The sequence below is a fragment of the Colletotrichum acutatum genome (assembly GCF_030867785.1).
Source record: "Colletotrichum acutatum strain CBS 112980 chromosome Unknown BDZ83scaffold_101, whole genome shotgun sequence".
Taxonomy (NCBI): Eukaryota; Fungi; Ascomycota; class Sordariomycetes; order Glomerellales; family Glomerellaceae; genus Colletotrichum; species Colletotrichum acutatum.
Genome location: NW_026849095.1, coordinates 41,346 through 63,936, shown reverse-complemented (window position 1 = coordinate 63,936; position 22,591 = coordinate 41,346). Strand labels below are relative to the sequence as shown.

Genomic DNA, 22,591 nt, shown 5'->3' with positions numbered 1-22,591 from the left:
ACACGGTAGGTACCAGGATAAAGGGAAGCTTCTAGAGTTGAGAGATGGAAGCAGCAAGTAAAGCAGCTCCTCCTTATTCTTACTTTGATCTTAGGGTCTCCTGCAAACGCCTTCCTTCACAGAGATGGACCTGAAGTGACCCGCATCACAAGAGCCAAGCCGCACTTCCTCCCAGCCGCGAGCCTTAGGGCATGCGACTTCTTCAAGACGAACGGAGGATGGCTTGCCGACCAAATAGAAATCTCTTGCTGCTGAAGCATCCAAACAAACCCTCTCTCAACAATATTCTCTTAGTTCTCGACATTGCTGGAAAAGAAAATCTCTAAAAGTTGCAGCTCAACCATCGCCACAACCACCCAGCGAAGGCTCTCCATCTGAAGCAGAAGCCCAGGAAAAGAGGAATCCCAAGATGGCGTCCTACTGCCTCCAGGAGTTTCCTCGCGCCTCAGGCTCAGGCGGCGACGACGGCGGACCGGCAAGGAAGGAGCCCGAATCATTCTGCTGCCAGCTCGCTACTTCCACTCCCATCACTCGCCCCGAAGAATTCACTAATCTCATCGATCTCATCGTCAATCAATCCAAGGAGAACGATCCTGCCGCTGGCATTATCTTCGCATTTCTCAACTTCTCAAAGAGCAATTGCCTGTTCCCCCTGGCTTGCCTGGTCCACTTCTTCGAGGCATTCGTCCCTCAACCTATCATCACTTATCTTACAAGCGATTCTTGCCTCAGTGCCGCGAAGAGCATTGGTACCATCCTCATGGAGGCCGAGAAGTCAGAACAGGGACTTTACAAGGGCGCGAAGCGCAGCTGCTTCCCATCGACCGGCCGAAACCATTTCCTCCGCCTGATGAACGCATCTGGTCCCAAAGTTTGTCATCTCTCGATTTTCCCTTCCACCTCAATACCTCATTTTCTGTTCATCAGACTAATCTTCGTCGCAGCCCAAGGGTGAAAAAAGTGCAGATGGTGCCATTCACAGAGGCCTTCCCGAGCTTGATTATATCCTTTTTCAGGAAGATCTTCCTTCCTGTTTCGATCGTTCCAAGCGTTACGACAGCTTGCCCGGCGACCCGGTCAACTATCTCTTCTCGGCTCTGCCGCAGATCCAGGAAGACGACGCAGGCTTTAAAGGAAGCAACAAGTCTGCAGATTACAACCGCCGGTTCGCCCTGGCCCTCTGGCCCTATGCCAATTCTAGCATCGAGGAAATCGTCGCCAAGTCCGAGGACAAGGCCGCCTCTGACTTGTGGTGGGCCGCGCGCTTCGCTTTCTCTCTCTGGGATAAATCCGACTTGTCTATTCGATGCTCCTTCACCCAGCTTCTTGGCGAGATTGCCTTGTACCACAACTCTGAGATTGTCGATAATCCTGCCCCTGTCAAGCCAAATCATATTTGCGAAGCTATTGATGGTGGCCCCTGTCCCGGAGAGGCATACGTCCAGAAGCATAAGTGGTTGAAGTATGCCCGCTGGATTCATCGTGGAAGAAAAGATGAGGACGCCGATATCAAGGTCCGTCTGGGCAGCAAGTGTGACTTGAACGAGCTCTTGAGCATCGAGAAGTGTGTTACCTGCGGTCACGAGCGCCAGATCTCTCGCTGTGGAGCAAAGAAGCCCATGCACCACTGCAGCGGCTGCTATGTCGAGTGGTTTCCGCACCTTCGCCGAACTTACTGCGGCCCTAAGTGCCAGAAGAAGGACTGGAAGACGCACTTTGAGGAGTGTCAGCGTCACAAGCACTTCATCCGAGCCGTCTGGATTCTGAAAGGCATCGCGGACAAGTTCATGGCCGCGACCTTTTCTGGCCAGGCCGTTGATATCTCCCCGATCGAGATCCGTGATAACAAGACCAAGGCGCTCGACCTCAACGGCGTCCCCCGCTTCGCCGTCACCCCGGCTGCGTGTGCTGTTGGACCCTGGGTGGGTGCGCAGGTGTTCCCTCTCGGCAAGTCGTACTTGGCGGACAAGAGCAATGAGGACCGCGCGAGAGCATTGGCTTGGGATGCCGGTGACAACCTCTACTACCACCTTCAGACTATCATTCGTCAAATCGTCACCCGTAAGTGTCGCTCTCCGACCTGTGACCTCACAGTGTCTTTTTAATACCGTTCATCTCATTCGGGAGACGAACAGTAGGATGAACTAACCGATGGCAATAGCGCTCTGTGACGACGTGGTTGAGATGCAGATGCTCCTGCGCAATGCCAACAGTATTACCTCTCTTGCCGCTGATCGGTGCCGCGAAGGCCCCGCCATCCACACTGCCAAGGGCAAGGATCCAATGTTCTGGCCTCATCCCGTTCTCAATTGTCGGCTGAAGGGAAGCGACGACTTGTTCATCATCGACCTTCTTGGAGCCAAGTTCGGCTTTAACGAGACCCTCCTCCAGGGCGAGGTATGGGTCAAGTCTAGGTACTCCTCCAGAGTAGACAAGATCTCATTGGCGAAGATAAGGCTAACTAGGAAATGATACAGACTTGCGTACTGCGTTGGCTCGACGGTTGTCACGGACATGACGCCTCACTGGTTTCCCCGCGAGCAGCAGGGTCTCGTCTCTTGCCGTGACGAGGTCGCCTACACTTGGAGATCGTGCATCAAGACGTACATCGCCGCCAAATGGCCCAACGTTCCCGGACCCTTTGCGTTGTCGCATCTGAAGGAGCAATTGTTCAGGGAGAGGACTTACATGTTCATGGTCCACTCGGACGACATCTTCAGGGAGGCCACCAACCGTCTGCGCGAGGAGAGACTCTTCCGGCAGTACCTGGTCCACGACCCGAACCCGTACTCTCACGAGTTCGCCATTGGCGTTACCAACTGTCAGAAGGAGTGCGATGTCTACGAGAAGATCTGGATGGATCGGCGTGTGTTCGATGTCATCGTCAAGAATGAGCTCAGCGAGCAAAACCAGCTGCTGCCGGCGGGGTCCGAGACCATCCGCCTCGTCGCACTTTGGGTCGACCGCTTGATCAAGCACGGTCAGAAGGTCAAGTTTGACTCAGTCGGGCTCCTTGGACCTCGCATGGCCAAGCACCACAACATCTGTACCACGCACTCGTTGGACGAGCTTCGCGAGATTTCCACGCCCTGGCTCTTGTGGCATGGCATCTTCAAGGATTCATCCCAAAAGTTCTTCGAGCAGTGCAAGGGCATCGTCACCGACTACATCAATTCGAATGCGGCGACGCCCGATCAACTGCTTAGTAAAATGGCGTCGTCCGACGGCCTCGCCAAGTACCTGCAGACCTTGTCGATGGAAGATGCGCAAGAGTTCCTGGAGATTGGATCAATGATTGAGTCTCCCCATAACTCCGCATCGATCAAGCAGCTGCGAAATGAGCTCGAGAAGCAGGCTGGTGACAAGAAGTGAGGCAGTTCGTGAGATGAACTACGTTCGTTTCTTCTAGTGCCCGAGACACATTCCCTAGTAGGGATGGCGTAGCAGGGAACGGTACTTGGGAAGGATGATTTCGCTAGGAAGGAAACAGTCTTTTTGTGACTTTACAGAATACCCTTGAGCTTGGTAAATGGAAAAGGGAAAGTTGACTCTGAGTTTGCCGTCTGTTGAGGAAATGATGTGAGGTGAAGTTGAATGCTGAAGCGTAGTCAAATGAGTAGCTGTGATTGGCCAATGAGTGCTGACCGTCGATGTCGTGCACGGGCCATATGAAATTTGTCCGACTGGCGATTGAAGCTCGGGAGCTCCAGCAACTTTTTCCCATCACCAGGTGCACCCCATCACGCCGGCAGGACAGACATCTCCTGCTCTTCAGACACGTACGGCAACCTCCCAGACGAATATTGCAGACTTGCTACTTGGATTGATACTGACGAGTTCTTTCAGGATGCCACCGAGGTTACCACAACAGGCCGCGCGCGCCCTGCGCAGGCTGGCGACGACTTCAACCCCCATCACCCGATCCTTCACCACCACGACCTCCTTCCTCGCCGCCCCAGCCGCCGCAAGCCTCCGTCTCCCCGCCGACTATGTTCCCACGACGAAGCCTCCCTCCGCCCGTCCCCCCGAAACCCGCAAGTCTCAGCTCATCAGGACCTACACCTCCCTCCTCCGCACGACGCCCCTGATTCTCTTCTTCCAGCACAGCAACCTGACGGCAGACGAGTGGTCTGCCGTCCGCCGCGAGCTCAACAGTGCCCTTGTCGCCGCCACGCCCGCGGGAACCAACAGCCCCCTCGACGGCCGCGAGGTTCACCTCCAGGTCCTGCGCACGCGCATGTTCAACGTCGCGCTCAAGCTGGCCGAGTTCTACGACCCCGAGGTCGCCAAGGCCAAGGCCGGCACGCGGACGGGGCCCCGCGGTCCCCTGGTACACGATCTGAGTATGGCGGCTTACGAGGCGATGAAGGACTTTGAGGTCCCCGAGGACTCGGCCTACGCGCAGATCTCGCCGTTGCTGTGCGGTCCCACGGCGGCGCTGGTCTTCCCCGCCGTGTCGCCCGCGCACCTCGCGGCCGCGCTCAAGATCCTGGCGCCAAGCCCGGGCAAGTTTGCGGCGCCGCCGAGGAAGAAGAACCCGGGGTACTACGAGCCCCTGTGCCAGAGCGCGCTGCAGAAGCTGCTGCTCGTCGGTGGACGGGTCGAGGGCGATGTGTTTGACGTCGATGGCGTCAAGTGGGTTGGCGGTATTGAGGGTGGTCTCGACGGGCTGCGGGCGCAGCTTGTGCATATGCTCCAGAGTGCTGGATTGGGTCTTACTACTGCTCTCGAGGGCGGAAGCAAGAGCCTTTGGTTGGCGTTGGAGGGACGGAGGACGCAGTTGGAGGATGAGGGGAAGCCTAAGGAGAGCGCGAGCGCGGAGGAGAGCAAGTCCGAGTAGAGGGTTGCTTGGGAGGATGGTGTATGATAGTGCTGTAAAAGTCTGTATTATCACGGGATACGGATCTCTACTATAGAGCTAAACTATTTGTTCATGGCATTGAAGTTGGGTATGACTGTATTCAGCAGAGTTTGCATGTGGATTACTGTAAAGTCACCATTCCCCTGATAAAAGAAAAGTGCTCTTCGTTGCTTCTTGAACATTAATGAGCGTCGCGCCGTTTCTTTTACGGATACCGATGAAAGCCTAAATGGACTGTCGTGTATGACCGTTCAAAACGGGGGAGGCGACGTTAGCAACATTTGGCAAGCCTCCTCGAGGTATTTTGAGGCCCTACAGCCTTGTTGAGGTCCGGAGCTGATCATAAGATACTGCAATAGCACATCCTGTATTGAATAATATTCGAGGCAGATAGACACTTACAGTTCGTCTCAGCCGCCTCAGTTTAGAGTGAGTTTGACAAGAGACGAAAGAGTGAGGTGGACGGTTCAAATTGACCTGGCCGGCAAAATGCGGGGCCAGAGCCACTAATAGCGACTGCTGCAGGTGACCTGCATGAACGCGCCGCCGAACCGGAAAAAGACCCCTAATTAAGCCTGGAGCGCGAGTTCCAGGTGTGCTCCAGCTACCTCCACGCAGTACCTGACGCCATGGCGTTGCGCGTTTCCGAGCTCCCAAAGGTCCCCAAGCTGACGTACCTTACCTCGAGCCTCGAACTTCGACAGCTCACCACCTCTTGACGAACAACACCACGACAGCATCAGCGTACACTTTGGCCCAAGAACCCCGCAATCGCCAGGTACAACAGCGAAACCTTTCTCCCGAAACCCTACCCTGCCGTACGAAACCCCGCGATCCCTTCCAGCTCCCATACCACAACAACGCAACAGACCAAAAGAACACCATGGACTTTGCTCCCTACCAGTCCTCCCCGCCGGAGCGCGAACGAGCGCTCTCTCCGCCCCTCGCATCGCCGCGCGCCTCGGCCGATATTCGAAGACCCTTTTCGCCGTACGGCCAGCCGTCACCCCCGCCCCTGCAACACCCGCAACCGCAGCGCGGCTGGCAGCCGAACCTGCCAGGATCCTACCCCACGGCGGACGCGCACCGGGAGGGCGTGAGCGAGTTCGATACGAGCCTGGGGATCAGGCTGGACTACGAGGCTGCGCTGGCGTATTTGGCGTTTCCACCGCTGGGTGCGATATTGCTGTTGATTGGGGAGCGGAATAGTGACTATGTGAGGTACGTTGGATGTTCGTCTTGGGCGGGCTTCGAAGCTTTAGCAACAAAACGAGAGTCTTTCCTCGAGCGAGACATGTTGCAGGGCATTTGCAGTCAAGGTCCAGGTTTACAACGGGTCGCTGACATCAAGCAGATTTCACGCATGGCAGTCGGCACTGCTATTTACGGCCGTCATGATCTTCCACCTGGTGTTCCTCTCATGGTCCAAGTTCCTGAGCTGGTTCTTCTTCATCGGCGATCTTTTTGTCATGGTGTGGTTGGCGTTGAAGGCATACCAAGATGCGGATACGCTAGATAGGTATGTTTGTTGGTGGAGCGGAGAATGAGCTCGTTGCCAGGGGACATTGCGCTGACCATATGTGCTAGATTCGAGGTTCCCGTACTTGGCGCGTTGGCCAGCCGCATTCTTGATGACGAATAAAATTTGATGACTCGACGAGAAGCCTGGGGAAAAGGAATTACTGTGTTGTAAGATGGCGAGGGAAGTGCCTTGATGACTTATTGGTGTGCATATCATATACCCTTTTAATCAGTCGGAGAGAGAGACGCATCTTGACATAGGTCAGGGTGGCCTTTCTGTCTCATAGAAGTACCACGTTGTCTATATGAATGACAAGAGGATTGAGTTCAAAGTGCCATGCATTTAGATGAAAAAATGGCTTGGAGAAGTAGTTTAGGTAATATCTCATCGATGAAAGTACATGGAGGTGAGCTGAGTGACAGTGTGCAGTGTACAGTGTACAGTCATGTCACGACACAGTAAGCCGCACTGTAGCCGGATCCGGTCGGACTTTCCTCCTAGCGCTTTCCGGCTTAGCCACTGGACGCACAGGGCAACACCAGGCTGATTACGCGACTGTTGCTTGCCTTGAGGTCCAGCTCGAGCCTCACTGCCCAGTACCTCACCCACGCAGCTCCGAAGCTGTCCCTTTCTGCTCCATCCCAAACCCACGACGACACACCGGTATCGACCCGACCCGACCCCATCACCAATCCCTCTCACGCTTTGACGATAGAAACGGCGAATTGTACCTTTGACGAACATCTACCTTTAATATCCCCCTCCCGTCCCCCACACACACCCCGCCACCATGTCGACCCTTGAAGAGCTCGACGACCTCGATCGTCAGGACAAGAACGACAAGAGAGATGAGGGCGACAAGGACAAGAAGGATAAGAAGCCCACCAATGATGGTGATGCTGAAATGGAGGATGCCGAGAAGGAGGAGGACATTCTTGACGACGAGATCCTGAACCTCAGCACGCAGGACATCCAGACACGCAAACGGCTGCTCGAGAACGATTCCAGAATCATGCGTAGCGAACTGCAACGGTTGACGCACGAGAAGGCGACCATGGGGGAGAAGATCAAGGAGAACCTCGACAAGATTGCTAACAACCGGTATGCTACTTGCTTCCCTCCCTCCACCCCCGACCAACGATGACGAAATGGACGACTGACATAATCCATCTTACAGGCAATTACCCTACCTCGTCGGCAACGTCGTCGAACTCCTCGATCTCGACCCTACTGCCGAGTCATTGGAGGAGGGTGCCAACATCGATCTGGATGCCACCCGCGTGGGCAAGTCCGCAGTCATCAAGACCTCCACAAGACAAACCATCTTCCTCCCGTTGATCGGTCTGGTCGACCCCACCACCCTGAAGCCTGGCGACCTTATTGGTGTCAATAAGGACTCCTACCTGATTCTCGACACGCTTCCGGCCGAGTATGACAGCAGAGTCAAGGCCATGGAGGTTGATGAGAAGCCGACAGAGAAGTACACGGATGTTGGTGGTCTCGACAAGCAGATTGAGGAGCTAGTCGAGGCCATCGTCTGGCCCATGAAGGAGGCGGAGCGGTTCAAGAAGATTGGCATCAAGGCGCCAAAGGGTATGTTACGATACCAGTAGCACTTGGGGCGAGATACTGACCATTCTCATAGGTGCCCTGATGTACGGCCCTCCCGGTACCGGAAAGACGCTGCTGGCCCGAGCCTGCGCAGCACAAACCGACGCTACATTCCTCAAGCTTGCCGGTCCTCAGTTGGTCCAGATGTTCATCGGAGATGGTGCTAAGCTTGTGCGCGACTGCTTCGCCCTGGCAAAGGAGAAGGCTCCCGCGATTATCTTCATTGACGAGTTGGATGCCGTCGGTACGAAGCGTTTCGACAGCGAGAAGAGCGGTGACAGAGAAGTGCAGCGAACTATGCTGGAGCTTCTGAACCAGCTCGACGGTTTCGCATCAGACGATCGCATCAAGGTGCTGGCCGCTACCAACCGTGTGGACGTCTTGGATCCTGCGCTACTTCGTTCAGGCCGTCTTGACCGAAAGATTGAGTTCCCCCTGCCGAACGAGGAAGCTCGTGCCCAGATTCTCAAGATTCACTCTCGCAAGATGAGGGTCGACCCCGCAGTCAACTGGGGCGAGCTAGCCCGCAGCACGGATGAGTTTGGCGGTGCCATGCTCAAGGCTGTCTGTGTGGAGGCTGGTATGATTGCTCTGCGTATGGGCAAGAACAAGATTAGCCACGAGCATTACGTGGATGCCATTGCCGAGGTGCAAGCCAAGAAGAAGGATGTGAGTGTTGAGACCTGCTGCTCCTGGATTGTTGTATGCATACTGACTCTTTGCAGACGGTCAACTTCTACGCTTAATCCATTCACGTGTTGGGTGATGCCGCCGCTGGGTATCTGGGGTTATTGCTTCTGGCGGGAACGGGAATGCATAGAGGAGTCGAATGCGATAGACAACAACTTTGTACGATTACCACGGACACTCAAGCGGCCCTATAGGAATGGAAAGCAGGATGATTGTGATCCCAGCAAGCAGTCTCATTACGCTTTCTGTTGATACTTACCATGCCGGATGTGCCGTCTATGAATTCGATGTTTGAACATGGGAAAGTAAGGCCTCTTGCCAAGTGGCGAATTCAGTGAGGGGAACAGGGGGAAGAAGCTATCCACATTTGGAGATGGTGAAGTATCCTGACTCCCTGACTGAAGCCGACGATAGTTATCGACGATCGGCATCCGAGAGGCGAGAAGCAAATACGCGGTCAGCTTAATGGTCTACATGGTCTCCGAAAGGGATCGGCAAGCTGTCAGGAACATCTCGCAAGATATCAAAACTGAGGCTACTGCGGGTTGTAGGACCTTGTCGAGCTGAGGCCGATCTCTCTTGCGAGGCCAGCACAGGCACAGGGTTGAGGTGAGCAGGCATTCAAAAGATGGCTGCAGGTATGCATGCTTTCCACAAGTTGCGATCATCCCCCAGCAAGGCCCAGCAAGGGCTATGATCTGGCTGCTTACGTAGTTGCCATCCGTTTTGTCGTTTCCGGGATTCATGTTCTTGGGAGTAGTTCAGAGGGATGGCCAATGATGAGGGTCAATGACATTGATGAGGAGGAACTGGGAATCTGTGGGAGGGTGTTGCAGGCACGGCCATCGTAGCCGAGTATCTTAAGTATCGCGTGTAGGGGAGTGGATGGACTCCAATATCGCGTGGCGTTGTATACCTACCTCAGCATCGCAGTACAGCAGCTAACTAGCCCCTAAGCCTCTTCCGCGAGCCGTCTTCGAAGTGTCATTAGCGGTTCGAAGTCTGGGGCTTTCATTACCTCACTCTCTACGTACGGAATACTGTAAAGGCTAGCACGCGTAGGTAGTTGGAGCACACTGCAGATAGACAGGAGATTTGAACCATTCCTTGGAGGTTTGCCAGACCTTGGTTTTTCTCTCCGAAGAGGGCTGATCCTTACCTTGTTTGGGGTCGCTTCGAGGTTCTGGGGGGTGGTTCACTGGTGGACAGGGGATCTCAAGATGGAAGTCAAGTCCTAGCGCCCTCCCCTTTTTGTGGCTTTTCTTTCTTCTTCGTTTGCTTTCTGCTCAGCATTGGTGACGAAGATGGGTGAAATTGCTGTGAGAGTGGTATGAGGGCGTTGATGGTGAGAATATGGGGTGACATCGTGGGAGGCGAGTTTTTGGCGATGCCCACTTGTCGCCCAATTTGGTGACGATGTATTTGTCTGTCCAAGTGGGCAAGCCGGCAAGCTGCTTCGGTTGTGTTTGTGTGGAATTCGGCAGCGTCAATGCAGGTTCAGAGTTCTTGTCTGCAGCTTTCTCGGAACTTTTTTCGTTATTCTCCTTCCACGCCTTGCTCAATTGCTCCCCTCATTCACTGAATTGGTGCTGCGTTTTTGGATGTCATGGTCTCATGTTAATGACACCGTACCGTTGCGGCGGGCGTGGAGATGGGAAAGAGAGGTGTCATCCTGTTACGGCGTATCCAGGTGTGCAGTTTGTTACCGAGAGTTCGGACCATGGCCGGGGTGGATTGGGGGGGCGAGACCGATGACGCCACCGCGGCTAAATGGGCGGAAAGCTGGCGGAGAGGGAAGTTTGGCAGATGGAAGGAAGAAGCTTATTCTTCCCCTTTCCCCTTGCGCCGTTCCTTACTACTGTATTCTAAGCTGCTTCATGCATTGCGTGATGGCCAAAGTTGGCGGTAAGCCTTACAAGGTGAGACATGAACTTTTCGGCCCCCGATCTGGGGGAGAAGCCGCCGGCGGGAAGTTTTAGAGGGAAAGAATCGCGGCCGGCCCCATCTGCCGCCCGGGGCTCCACGTCCGACTTCACTACGTACCTTGGGACCGGGCCAGGCATTTGATGAGTATGAACGAAAAGCCTGGCGGCTAAATTTCTAAATCTCTTGTTGATCGACATAAATCATGCATTTCTCTTACCTGGCACGCCTGGTACGAGCTGGTAGTCGCTGCCGTTCATCTCTTCTTTTCATCACAGCTGTTATCCTATTCCCAGTTGTCCCCATTTCATTGGGCTCGAAAGAGGCACCCTACACTTCATCTATTGTTAGAACGCTTGACACGTTTTTTGGCAGTCCTCTAAACAGGTCAAGATCTACCCGTTGTCCAGCTGCTCAGGGGAAAAAAAGAGGATGCAAGATGCAGCGTGTTCCCAAAAAGAATTTAACGAAGTAGCTAGTCGTGGCGTCGATGCTGATCTTCCTGTGGTCCTCCCTCCTCAGCCACGCTTGTCCTGCCGTTTGACACGAGGGGATCGTCGGCCGTTGGAAAGAAAGTAAAGCAGCACAGACAACTGATGCAAAAAGTAGTCCTTTTACTGCCCAACTCCCCAACGGTCAAGGCCGAAGTGGCACATGGACTAAAGTTGCTAGTCACCAATGGGCAGTCAGCATACGCCGAAATGACGCTCTTTTCCCCTTCCAGAAAACCAATCATGGATGGTAGACTTCTTTCAGGGGGTGTGTATTGTTGTGTGTGGTGTGAATACCGGCAGTTAAGATGCAGGGGAGCGGCACATATAGGTCGTCCTCCTAACTGCCTCCCCGCTTTCCTCCAAGTGATGGGCTGGCCCCGGTAGCCCGTAGGCGCGGACCAACGACGTCTCAAGACGTTGATGGTTTCTCGGCTTGGCTGTTTATTAGTGCTTCTTCTTTGTTGGAGGTAACCGAGCCATTGTCTTTCCTTGGCTATTGCCATGATTTGGCCCAATTCCCTTTTGATTTGCCTGCCGGTGCCGTGCCGAGTGCTTCCATGCGGCTGTATTGGAATGAGGTCAGAACCCGGTCGAAGTCGAGCGCATGGAGGGACAAATACTACCTTACTCGAGCCTCCTCTCTCTTGTATTGTCTCGCCACCGCGACTCAGGGAAACAGCCGCCGCGGTGACGATCTCTATTGTGCTGAGGCATGGCAATGGGTACTGCAATGCAGTGTAGTGCAAGGCGAGGCGAGGCAGCGGCTGGGTATTATCACATCTATACCACCATCCTCGTCTCCGATCGACGCAACCCCAGGACGGAATTCTCCTTTCTCTCCACCATCACCACCTTTGATCTCTACGTTGAGCTCTAGGTCCTAGCCCGGGATCCATCTCGAAATCCTGTTCTGGCAGAATCCCCGAATGCATATATGCACTTCTTGGGAAACAGGGAAGCCCGGAGGCAGGCACGGCGCCCTCACCCCCGGGCCGTGATTCGAAAACAATTGACCGACTTGGCCCGATCTGGCAACGTAAGAGCGTAGTACCTGACGTATTGCACGCCCATATGAAGCTGTAGACAGACGAGCTCGGCAAGCAAGGAACAGGGAGTCTGTTTCTGGAGGAGAGTAGAGAAGCGACTAGTGTTCCTTACTGGCCGGGGCTGGGGGCCGTTTTCTGCCATGCGTAATTGGGGCTCATGCGATGGTGATTGCTAGATCGCCAGGTTCTGTTTCTGGATGAGGACTGCGACTTTGTGGCTTGCAAGCCCCATGTCTTTCATGTTCGAGATGATAGATCACGCACATACGCCTCCTCTCTGGTGTCTCTGGCACGTTCTGGAACGGCAGGTTGCCGTTGAGGTTTAGGCTCGGGGTAATGATTCGGCCACCGTCGTCAGTCTTCATCTCCTCGTTCTTCATGCCCTGGCGGCTCGCCCAAGAAGTCATGGGGTTCGGTAGCGATATCTCGTCGCGTCGTCATTTTCGGTTTGAGGCTTGAACGCCATGTCACGCTGGCATACGCATAGGACCAAAATGTATCAGCCAAACGGATCAACTAATGTAGTCGCTTCTGCGCAGTATGGAAGCAAGTATTCCCCACATTCCTTTTCGTTCCTATCTCTCTCTATTCGGACGTTTACCCAGACTATTCTGGAAGGCGAAAAAAACAAGGAAACCCGTTCGAGGACCGTTGTTCCCATGTGGAGTTCAGGTCGGATGGGCACACCCACCTTTTGGGCGCACACTCTCTTGCAGCAGAACCCTGCGTCAGAGGCAGACCAGGGTCGCGGACAGTTCACGGGCGCATCTGCAGATGCAGAGACGACGCAGTGCCACAGTGGCAGTCTCCCATTGTCGTGGTTTTGGGATGGGATAGTCTGCCGATGCTGATTTGTGCCAGCGTCGTCCGGTGACTCCGATATCTCCCAAAATATCCCCGTCATCCCAAGGCTGAGGAGAGACAGAGAACCTCGTCCATCCCCGTTATTTGTGAGGAAAATCTCCTTGTAGACTACCAGTGCTGTCTATACGTTGCTGAACGTCGGTTGGACAGTCATTTGGTAAGAGTTATCAGCTTGTGGTTCAATGGCTTGCCTTCTTGACCACTTACACGCTGCCTACCTACCAGTCTCCAGTCCTTACTCCGCCGTGGGTAACGACGGCGGCCTATGATATGAAGAGGACGGCTGTTTGCTCGCCAAGGTGACGGCTAAGCGGCCTCAGCCGATTCAACAGTGTGTGCCTACTCTACATGTAGTACATGTGTGTGGCAGCCCTCGAGAGTCCCACTGGAGATTTCAGGTACCGATCCGAGTATTCCTGTTCACACCTCCATTATCCTCAGTAATAGGGGTTGTATACCCCGTTCACCCGTCTCGAACCACAGAATTACCTTGCCCCTACACCCGGCTACCTCCCCTGAGCTCCCATCCTCACATTTATCGAGTGAGGAGTCCCTATCGAACATGAGATCGACACAAGCCGTCTTCGTCACTCCACAATCAAAGGGGGGCGCAAGGGGGAGGGGATATAGCTGTCTCCCGTCTAAGATGGTAGGGGGCCATCACGATGTCACGCTGTTCAAGGATTGGGACAGAAGTCCGTCGTCGAGGCGGCGCAAGCGCGTCCTTTGCTTGGGGAACTTGGTCAGAGACATCGTCATCGAGACCGGAGGCCTGTGACGAAGGTCAAGACGAGTGTCTTGTACATGTCTTTGCGGTCGTCACGTCTTGTCTGAAATCTCTATATAAGAAAGCACGTCAGTCCCCGTTGATGCCATCTTCCTTCTCTCCACTCATCAGCTCCATCACACCAACAAGCCTCATCTACAGCTTACAACAATCACTCTTCTATTCCCATCTACTACATACCCACTTACACCAAACCAACCCACCGCCATCATGAGATTCACCACCGCCCTCACCGCCCTCTTCGCCGGCGTCGCTCTCTCCGCACCCCTCGAGGAGCGCCAGGCCGTCTACGTCCCTTGCTCCGGCCTCTACGGCACCTCGCAGTGCTGCGCGACGGACGTCCTCGGCGTCGCTGACCTCGACTGCGGCAACCCGCCCGAGGCACCCACCTCGGCCGACGAGTTCAGCTCCATCTGCTCCGCAATCGGACAGCGTGCCCGCTGCTGCGTCCTGCCTATTGTGAGTCTTCTCCTACGTCTTCTCTGTAATGTGATCATATCACTGACAAATATCACAGCTCGACCAGGGCGTTCTCTGCAACACCCCCACCGGTGTCACCGACTAAGCGCCTTATATCGGACGTGGACTTGAAGCCGACGATGCTTCATTATTTGACGAGAGAGCTCCTGAGCTGAAATAACTCGGAGCCATGGAAATTTTGTACGAGTTGGGGAGGATGTAACGGTACTCTTGATTCGATATACATGGGCAACAATTGTTATAAACACTGGGACGGGAAGACGGCTGGGGGTTCAGGGGCGGAAAAGGCTTGGAGTCTATGAGGGCTATATAGGCTGTTTCTGACAGCTTGTACAACACCTATGTCTAGGGAAATGAATGTTTTGTTGATGTCAGTCAACTCTGTTGCTGGTAAACTCATTGAAGTGTAAGGTACACAGCTCGTGTCAGCGATTTACAGCCATCGACGTGAAAGTACACGGGCTTTACGACAAACGACAACTTGGGGCCAAGTGGCTTATGCCAGAGGGTAACCAATCCACAGTATTGATTATGGTCTTTTGGTATGGTTTGTAATATTCAGTGTCATATTCCACTCTCCTTCTCGGCACGGTTCCTCGCCCATTTCAAACAGAGGACGATGCGAATGCCATGGTCTCTCATTGCCATTCGAGAGTTTCGTCAACATCTTCACCAGTAAGGAGTTCGAAATTGCTCATATTGTTTCTATATTCAGACTCAAGATCTTGCGGACGAGAAGCCACTAAGTAGGTAAGATCGCTGCGAAGAGAATTACTGGCTGACATCGACAAAATTCATGGCTTGAAACGCAGGCCTCAAGTCAAGGAGAGTCTACACATAAACTGACTTTACAAGCACACAAAGTTCGCGTCCATCATTATTCGACTAAAGATCCTTTCGCAGGCAAGCTATTGATGGGCCCACTACCATAGGGACTTCTGCCTTAGATGAATGAGATGAATAGCTCAAGACATAGATCTCAAGGTCTACACGTCAACTGACACTGCAAACACGCATACTCACCAGGGAACGCCGAGCACGATCTCTAGACAGACAATGTGATCTTATCTCGACATCTGGGGGAGGTGCAGAGACGAAGCAGCTGTCAGAAAGGGCCAGTCCGCAATCGCGCCAGCAGGGAAAGGGGGTCGGGGCAATGACGCTGATGGACCGGTCCAGGCCTTTTGTCGGTCTGGCAGTTCTCGGTGAAGCATGTGAGTTTCCGGTGTGGGAGAGCACTGACCGCCAGCTGGCGGCGATTTCCCCATTCCCCGGCCCCATCCGTCCCATCATCGAAAGGGAAGCACCATGGGCAAGCACGACCACCTTGCAGCCTACCTACCTGTACTCCGAAGGCTGTAGGTCATTGCCAAGGATCACGATGAGGAAAGAACTTGTGGTGACAGCTGGTGGCGGTGCGGAGAAGTGGCTGATTTTTCACTCTCCAAAACCCCATCGTTGGTTGTGGTGACCGTGGGGTTAGCTCAGAGTGACATCACCGGAGCAATTGGTCCTGGGCAAGAGCCATTGGGCAGGCAGGGAGTAAGACAGAGCTCGCAGCTTCCCGCCGGAGCTAAGAATGACGCAGGTAGGTGCACCTCACCTTTCCTTGCCCCAAGCTGCGTCTACCTTACATGAAAAGTGTTGGGTATCGGTCTACAAACAAGCTAATATGAACACGAAAATGAAGCCGTCCTGAGTCTTTAATCCCAAACTACAATTCAAATATCTCAGTCTGATGGCATGAATGGCATAAACATGTCCCCCATAATTCCCATCAAAGTAATGGTTTCACCGTCCTGGCTCCAAACTGACCTGCAACCTTAATGTTCAGCGCTATGCACGTTGCACCAGGTACGTACCGCCCAGCCAAGCAGCGCCAAACAGCCCGGACACCGCAGCGAACCCGCACCGCACCGCGTACCTATAGGAAATCCACTAGACAGGGGGGTAGCTACGTCATGCTGGACAGAGATGAGCTTCACGGAGCTCTCTGAATGGCTGATGAGGGGAGAGCTTTTTTTGTTGCTCTTTCCCGCATCGTCTCTGGAGCACATCATCGTGGCATGTGGCCTGTCGGAGCCGGTGCTATTGCATTGAATTGACGTGACTGCCCTGACTGTCTGGCTGTCGACCTACGCAGTACTGTGTTGGCCCACAATGTAGGTAGGTGATGCTCAGTTGCCTGAGGGAGCTTGGGCGCGTCATGTATGGATACGATACGTCTCTTCCTTCTTTGTTTGGTTTGAGTGTCTCAACGTCTGACCTGTTGTCTCCAAACAAATTGAATAGCAAGGCAAGGGAAGACTTGGGCAGGTGCACTACCTAAATGTAGGCACGAAAGAGCAGGAGCCCCTCGCTCGTCACTCCTTTCACCGCGGCAAGTATTTCTCGAGCCAGGCAGGTGCGAGTTATATGTATGGCAATGCACCTTACCCAGGAAGGCACCAAAGGCAAGAGGTGGGAAATACGTACTACATACGTACCTTATGTACAACCATCCGCTCTTTCCTACATCCTCAAGGCCTCGAATGTCATGGCCACCGCAGCAACGAGACGAGAGAGATGAGATGCATCCACGGGCAAGGCACCCAAGGCGCCCAAGGTCACAAATGCAGCCACAATTTCCCCCAAATCGCACCGCAGTGACGTGATGGATTCCTGCCGTGAATTAGATCATCCGCGGTCCATTGGGTGACGATTCACGCTTGAAGCTTGACGCTTGCCTTCCTTTGGTTGACTCCAAGGCCCCTTCCTCTCTTGTGCTCCGTAGTCTGTACGCCTCCCATCTCCTCCCTGTCGTCAACTTGCCCGCCTATTGCCTGCACATGCACCTCCACATTCATCTAGGTTCCCCGTCCACATTGCGTCTACCTACGTCTGCCCCCCTGCACACGCACGTAGCTTGCCATCCCGCCTCCCGTCGACACAACAAAAACCACCTACACCCTTGGTAGCCTCTTCCCCGAGCTTAACCTTTCTGTTTCTTCCTCTCTACATCAACATCTCTGCGATTTCCTCACCTTCTCAGTTCTTTCCGAGCCTCTTTTTTTCGTGATACCCCCATCTCTGGCTCTTCATTGGAAGACTGATCGCAAACCAACATCATGCGTTTCCTCCCCGCCGTCCTGACGGCTCTGGCTGCCCAGGGCGCCATCGCGAGCTCTTGGTTCTCCAAGGCTGGTACGTCATATTTAGCATTCATCACAGTCTTGATTTATTTATGAAACTGACAAATATTACTCGCAGCCTACAATAAGTGGCACGAGACGGAGCTTGAGCGCTGGCTGTCCGACCATGACATCCCCTACCCTACTCCCGCCGACCGCAAGGATCTCGAGAAGTTGATCGAGAACAACTGGAACGACTACGTTGTCTCCCCTTACAACTCGTGGGATACCGACCGTCTCCAAAACTACCTGAAGGCCAAGGGTCTCGAGACCGAGGGCGCCGCCAAGGCCAACAAAGAGTCTCTCGTCGCCCAGGTTCAGAGCTCCTGGTACGAGACGAGCGACCAGGCTCAGAACGCCTACCTCAACGTCAAGGACTGGATCTTGGACAGCTGGACCGACAGCCAGCTCAAGGCCTTTGCTGACAAGCACGGCGTTCCCGGTATGTTCACAGCAAATTTGGTATCACAAGTTTCTGAGACTGACATCATTCTAGTCCCCCAGCCCCGCAACCGCGACAGCGTCCTTCAGAAGGCTCGCGCCAACTACGAGACCATTGCCCAGAAGGCTGGAGAGACCGCCTCCTACCCTGGTAACTGGCTGTATGAGACCTGGTCCGGTATGTATTGGTGCTCTCTCTACTGCTTTGTCAATGCTAACCTTGTTTGCAGAGTCTGACTTCAAGGAGTGGCTTGATACTCATGGATTCCCCGCTCCCCAGGTTACCAGCGTGAGTGCAGCCTAAATCCCATTGCAGTACATTTGCTAACTCGTACACAGCGTGACAAGCTGATCGCCTCTGTCCGCCGCAACTCCCGTCTTGCTTCTCTCAAGGCTCAGGAACAGGCCGCTAGCGCTTCCGCTTCTGCTCAGCAGGCCTATGCCACTCTCACCGACATGGTTATTGACGCCTGGAGCGAGTCTCAGCTCAAGGAGTTTGCCGACAAGAACGGCATCCCTGTTCCCCAAGGCACCAAGGCCAATGAACTGAGAGCTCTTGTCCGCAAGCACCGTGCTGACTTCCTCAACTCCAACATTGCTGGCAAGGCCAACAGTGCTTTCGGTGCTGCAACCTCCAACGTCAACCAGGCTGCTGCCAAGGCTACCGATGCTGCCTCCAACGCTGCTACTGAGGCCTTCAACGAGGCTGTTGGCACTTGGTCTGAGAGCCGTCTTAAGGGTTACCTCGGCTCCCGTGGCGTTCCCGTTCCCCAGGGATCCAAGACCGATGAGCTCCGTGCCCTTGTTCGCAAGAACCAGCACAAGGCTGCCACTGGCTGGAGCGCCTGGACCTACGATGATCTCTCCACCGAGAACCTCCGCAAGTACCTTGCCTCCAGCAGTGATGCTGCTGTCAAGAACGTTGCCGACAAGAAGGACGCCACTCGCGATGAGCTTGTCAACGCTGCTCAGTCTGCTTACAGCTCCGCCTCCTCTGCCGGCGGTACTTCCTACGCCTCCGTCACCAGCTACCTGTCCCAGGCCACCGATGCGGTCAAGTCCAACTTCTTTGACACGTGGAGCGAGAGCGAGCTCAAGAGCTACCTTGACAGCTACGGTGTCAACGTTCCTCAGGGCTCCACTGTCAATGAGCTCCGCGCCTACGCCCGCAAGCAGTACACGTACTTCAAGTACGGTACCTCAACTCCTTCCGAGACTCTCTTCGCTAAGGTCGCAGAGAACGTCAAGGACACCTGGAACTGGGTTTCCAACCAGATCGGTCTTGGTGCTGACGCTGCCCAGAAGAAGGCAGCCGAGTCCAAGGACAAGGTTAAGCAGGAGCTGTAAATGCTCTTCACACTTTCTAATTGATACCCATCTCGTACGATGGTGTTAGTGACTCACATAAGTCACACTGATGACGGATGACAAAATTTGGGTTTTCGGCTTGCTTTATTAACGACTTTGGTTTGGGGATTACCATGGTTTGGAGGGGATACCTTCAAGCCCAGGGTTACGAGGATGATCAACGTCGCACGTTTATCAAGTCTCGCCCTTGGGTTAGGACTGTACACTATTCATTTAGGGATGAGCCATGAAATTAAGCATTCAAAGTGCAATGATATCAGATTCCAATGTGACCACATGATCTACCCATCACGACAATGCTGTTGCGCCGTCACTCTGATAATTGATGGTCCTAAAAACATCGTGGCCTCTTGAATTTGGCATGCCCTACTTTGGCTGAGTCGTTTTGATGGCTACTGCTGTCTTAGTCCTTCTCCGCTTCAGAATTGGACACTGGCATTCAGCACACGTCGTTTGATGCTCAATCGCATAACACATCACCTGGTACTGAAATAGCCTGTCCAAGTGAACCTCAAAAGGGAGTTGGTCTAAATAAGGACTATCCACGATGTCGTCCTCAACTAGCTTTCAAAACTAAAACTTTTGGTATTTAAAAGCACTTCTCACGAATTCTCTCCATTTACCCTTTCTTTTTGGGTACGCCTCTTCTCAATGCGATCTCCCACTAAGTCACCAAATCTCACCTCCCAACGTTGCCATATCCATGTTACCTTGAGAGAACGCCCCGGACGATTCCTTCCAGGTTGGGCTTATTATCGAAGACAACTTCCTGAATCCCTGTCTCGTCGCCGGTGCCCTTGTCCAGCCAGCGGGCGAGGAGGTCGTTGCTCTCCTTTGGCTTGACGGCGTCGTCGCGGGTGCCGACGGTGATGTGGGCGACGTTGTTTGTGCACTTCCACTGGCCTGTTGGGTCGACTAGACGGACGACCATGGCCATGATGCGGTCATCAAAGACAACCTATTGAGAGAGAGTCAGTCAGTCTGTAGATAAAGGATCAGAAAGGTCTCTACTTACCCGCTCGAGCTCGACGGCGCACTCGCCCAAGGGACGGATGTTGGCCTGGTCCTGGGTACCATTCTCCTTTTCCGCCTCGGCGAATAGGGCGAGGTACTTTGACCACAGCTCCGCGTTGTCCTTTGAACTGGCGCGGTGCATGAGCGTGACGTGGAATTTGGGCTGGACCCGGCGGGTCTGGTGGAGCTGCTTGTAGAAGCGGGAGGTGGAGGCGTCGACCTTGTTGAAGGCGCCGTCGAGGACGCCGCGGACTTCTTGGGACTGCACCTCGACGGACATGTACTCGAGCGGCTTCTTCTTCTTCGACTTGGGACCACTCTGCTGGCCCTGGCCCTGGCCCTGCTTGTCCTTGCGGGGACCGCGGTCAGGGATATTGTGCTTGAACTCGGGCTTATATTCGATAAAGGCGGACTGGATGGCCTTGTCCAGTTGATCGGCGGAGGGGACCTCGGGGACGAGGTTGGGGTACATGCGGTGCAGCTCGGTGATGACCTTTTCGAGGTTCTCGCGGCTGCCAGCGGTGGGGTCGAGGTTGATGACGTTGTCGAAACCGTCGTCGGGTGGAGAGAAGGCGGCCAGGGGCTCGAAGCGGCTGATGAAGCCTTCCATGACGCCGAGGAACTTTGACGCGTCTGTGGCAGCATGAATGGTCTGGTGGTTATCGCCGCGGGCAATGACACGCTCCTGGGTGATGCGCCTGACCTCGTCGACGTTGGAGTTGTCATGGGCGAAATAGAGAGCCACAAGGCGGGCCGTCTGGTGCTGGACCTTCACGTCGGTAATGATTTGCCTGCGCTCATGCTTCTGAGCGTTGTTGCGGTCGCCGATGACGACGGGGTGGTCTTTAAGGAGGTCGAGGATGGCCTTTGTGAAGCGAGGCGGCCGGCCCTTGCCTGAGATGTTATCATTCTGTACGTGGCCCCAGTTGAATAGCTGCTGAAGTGCGACGGCGATGGTAGTTTTGCCGCAGCCGATGGTGGCAATGGGGCACAGGATCACGTCTCCCGTTACGTCTGCGTTGACATTGTTGGGCCCATCCTCGAGCTCGAGGTTAGCAGCGTCGGAGCCCTTCATGTTCTTGTAGGCGAGGAAGTCGTTGCGCAGAGCGATGATGCCGTGGTTCTGCTGATAGAGCTGGGCGAGCTTGGGGTCGGCCTGAAGGCGCCGGCGGGCGTAGAGAAGGTACTCCTCGGTGATCTTGATGTGCTTCTTGTAGCGGGGCGGCTTTCCGGAGATCATTGCTTTTGTGCACTCGCGCCACTGGCGGTACATAAGGTAGGGCTCCTCAAACTTGTACTTGAAGAACCAGTCGCGGTAGGGGACGGAGTCCGGGTTGTAACTCTCCTTGCAGCGGATGACGAAGCCCTCAACGTCGCGGTCACCGTATGCGCCCGTCTCTGCCACCTCCTCGAGGAATTTCTTGACCTCGTTGACGTCGTCCATGACAATCAAGCCGACATTCTTGAAGCCCCAGTCGTTGCCGAAACTCTGAACGAGGGCGCTTGGGTAGGTTGCGAACTCGGGGAGGTTCAAGTTGATGCCGTGGATGTAGAGGCCGGCCTTGTCCGGGCCGTACTCGAGGATGTGCTCCTCAAAGGAGTCGTCACAGAGCTCGGCCACAGCAGTGGCATTCCGGTCCCGAAGTTCCCTGGCCAAGTCCTCCTTCGTCTTTCCCAGGGCAGCGAGCTGCTTCTCAATCATGCGCTCTCCAGCAGTAGCATGGCTAAGCTCGGCGTCGGCCCTATCACCTGTGGAGTGCTTGCTGCATACCAGCAGCGTACCATCCTCCAAGCCGGAAATGAAGATGATGCAGCCGTTCTCCTTGAGGGTGAGCTCATAGGGGCCCTTTGTCCTCGGGATGATGTTTTCCCACTTTGTCTCATTGACCTCGCCGACATTGAAGAACTTGTCGTAACCCCTCGTCACGATCTCATGCTCGTTTCGGCGATTCCTTGCTGTGAAGAGTCCTCTGGCGTATGTGGGTAGGCCTCTCTTCTTGTAGTCCCATTCCTGCATCTTCCAGGAGTCGACGGTGACACCGTCCTGGGAGTTCTTGGCGTCGAAAGATGTCTTCTTGCAGGAGAAGCCGCCGCCCTTTGACTTTGCGAACTTATTGTAGGCCTTTGCGTCGTTCAGGGCGTGAACCATCTCTGAGACCTTTCCGGCGTCCTGGGCAACATATGGGACCTTGGGCATGACTGCCTCGGCATCCATGGCGTTTGCTGTCGCCATTGTTGTGGTAAAGGATTTGTTGAAATTGAGGGGAGATTGTCTAGAAGCGAAGAAAAGTGCCCTTCGGGCGATGAACATGGAAAAGAC

The 22,591-nt window shown here is 54.3% G+C and overlaps 7 protein-coding genes across 7 annotated transcripts; 6 read left to right on the top strand and 1 right to left on the bottom strand.

Moving 5' to 3' along the window:
• Positions 1–409: 409 nt before the first annotated feature.
• Positions 410–3,372, top strand: BDZ83DRAFT_755444 (MYND finger; the record flags this gene model as incomplete). Its single annotated transcript, XM_060514612.1, has 4 exons — positions 410–871; positions 945–2,061; positions 2,162–2,414; positions 2,478–3,372. The coding sequence occupies 4 exons, from the start codon at positions 410–412 to the stop codon at positions 3,370–3,372; spliced, it is 2,727 nt and encodes a 908-aa protein (XP_060361223.1).
• Positions 3,373–3,847: 475 nt separating this feature from the next.
• Positions 3,848–4,840, top strand: BDZ83DRAFT_722328 (uncharacterized protein; the record flags this gene model as incomplete). The annotated part of the gene is made up of 1 exon (XM_060512466.1): positions 3,848–4,840. The coding sequence occupies one exon, from the start codon at positions 3,848–3,850 to the stop codon at positions 4,838–4,840; it is 993 nt and encodes a 330-aa protein (XP_060361222.1).
• Positions 4,841–5,744: 904 nt separating this feature from the next.
• BDZ83DRAFT_755442 (uncharacterized protein) lies at positions 5,745–6,503 on the top strand (the record flags this gene model as incomplete). The annotated part of the gene is made up of 3 exons (XM_060514611.1): positions 5,745–6,082; positions 6,216–6,380; positions 6,449–6,503. The coding sequence occupies 3 exons, from the start codon at positions 5,745–5,747 to the stop codon at positions 6,501–6,503; spliced, it is 558 nt and encodes a 185-aa protein (XP_060361221.1).
• A 670-nt stretch (positions 6,504–7,173) lies between these two features.
• Positions 7,174–8,740, top strand: BDZ83DRAFT_755441 (26S protease regulatory subunit 6A; the record flags this gene model as incomplete). The annotated part of the gene is made up of 4 exons (XM_060514610.1): positions 7,174–7,484; positions 7,561–7,976; positions 8,029–8,663; positions 8,720–8,740. 4 exons carry the CDS (start codon positions 7,174–7,176, stop codon positions 8,738–8,740), a joined length of 1,383 nt encoding a protein of 460 aa, XP_060361220.1.
• A 5,268-nt stretch (positions 8,741–14,008) lies between these two features.
• Positions 14,009–14,363, top strand: BDZ83DRAFT_585896 (hydrophobin; the record flags this gene model as incomplete). Its single annotated transcript, XM_060505889.1, has 2 exons — positions 14,009–14,257; positions 14,316–14,363. The coding sequence occupies 2 exons, from the start codon at positions 14,009–14,011 to the stop codon at positions 14,361–14,363; spliced, it is 297 nt and encodes a 98-aa protein (XP_060361219.1).
• A 3,022-nt stretch (positions 14,364–17,385) lies between these two features.
• Positions 17,386–19,236, top strand: BDZ83DRAFT_585907 (uncharacterized protein; the record flags this gene model as incomplete). Its single annotated transcript, XM_060505892.1, has 5 exons — positions 17,386–17,461; positions 17,528–17,890; positions 17,945–18,067; positions 18,120–18,178; positions 18,229–19,236. 5 exons carry the CDS (start codon positions 17,386–17,388, stop codon positions 19,234–19,236), a joined length of 1,629 nt encoding a protein of 542 aa, XP_060361218.1.
• A 727-nt stretch (positions 19,237–19,963) lies between these two features.
• On the bottom strand, positions 19,964–22,486 carry BDZ83DRAFT_722325 (fungal tRNA ligase adenylyltransferase; the record flags this gene model as incomplete). Its single annotated transcript, XM_060512465.1, is given in 3 exon segments — positions 19,964–20,215; positions 20,273–22,441; positions 22,451–22,486. Coding segments are annotated over 3 exon segments (2,457 nt in total).
• Positions 22,487–22,591: the final 105 nt, after the last annotated feature.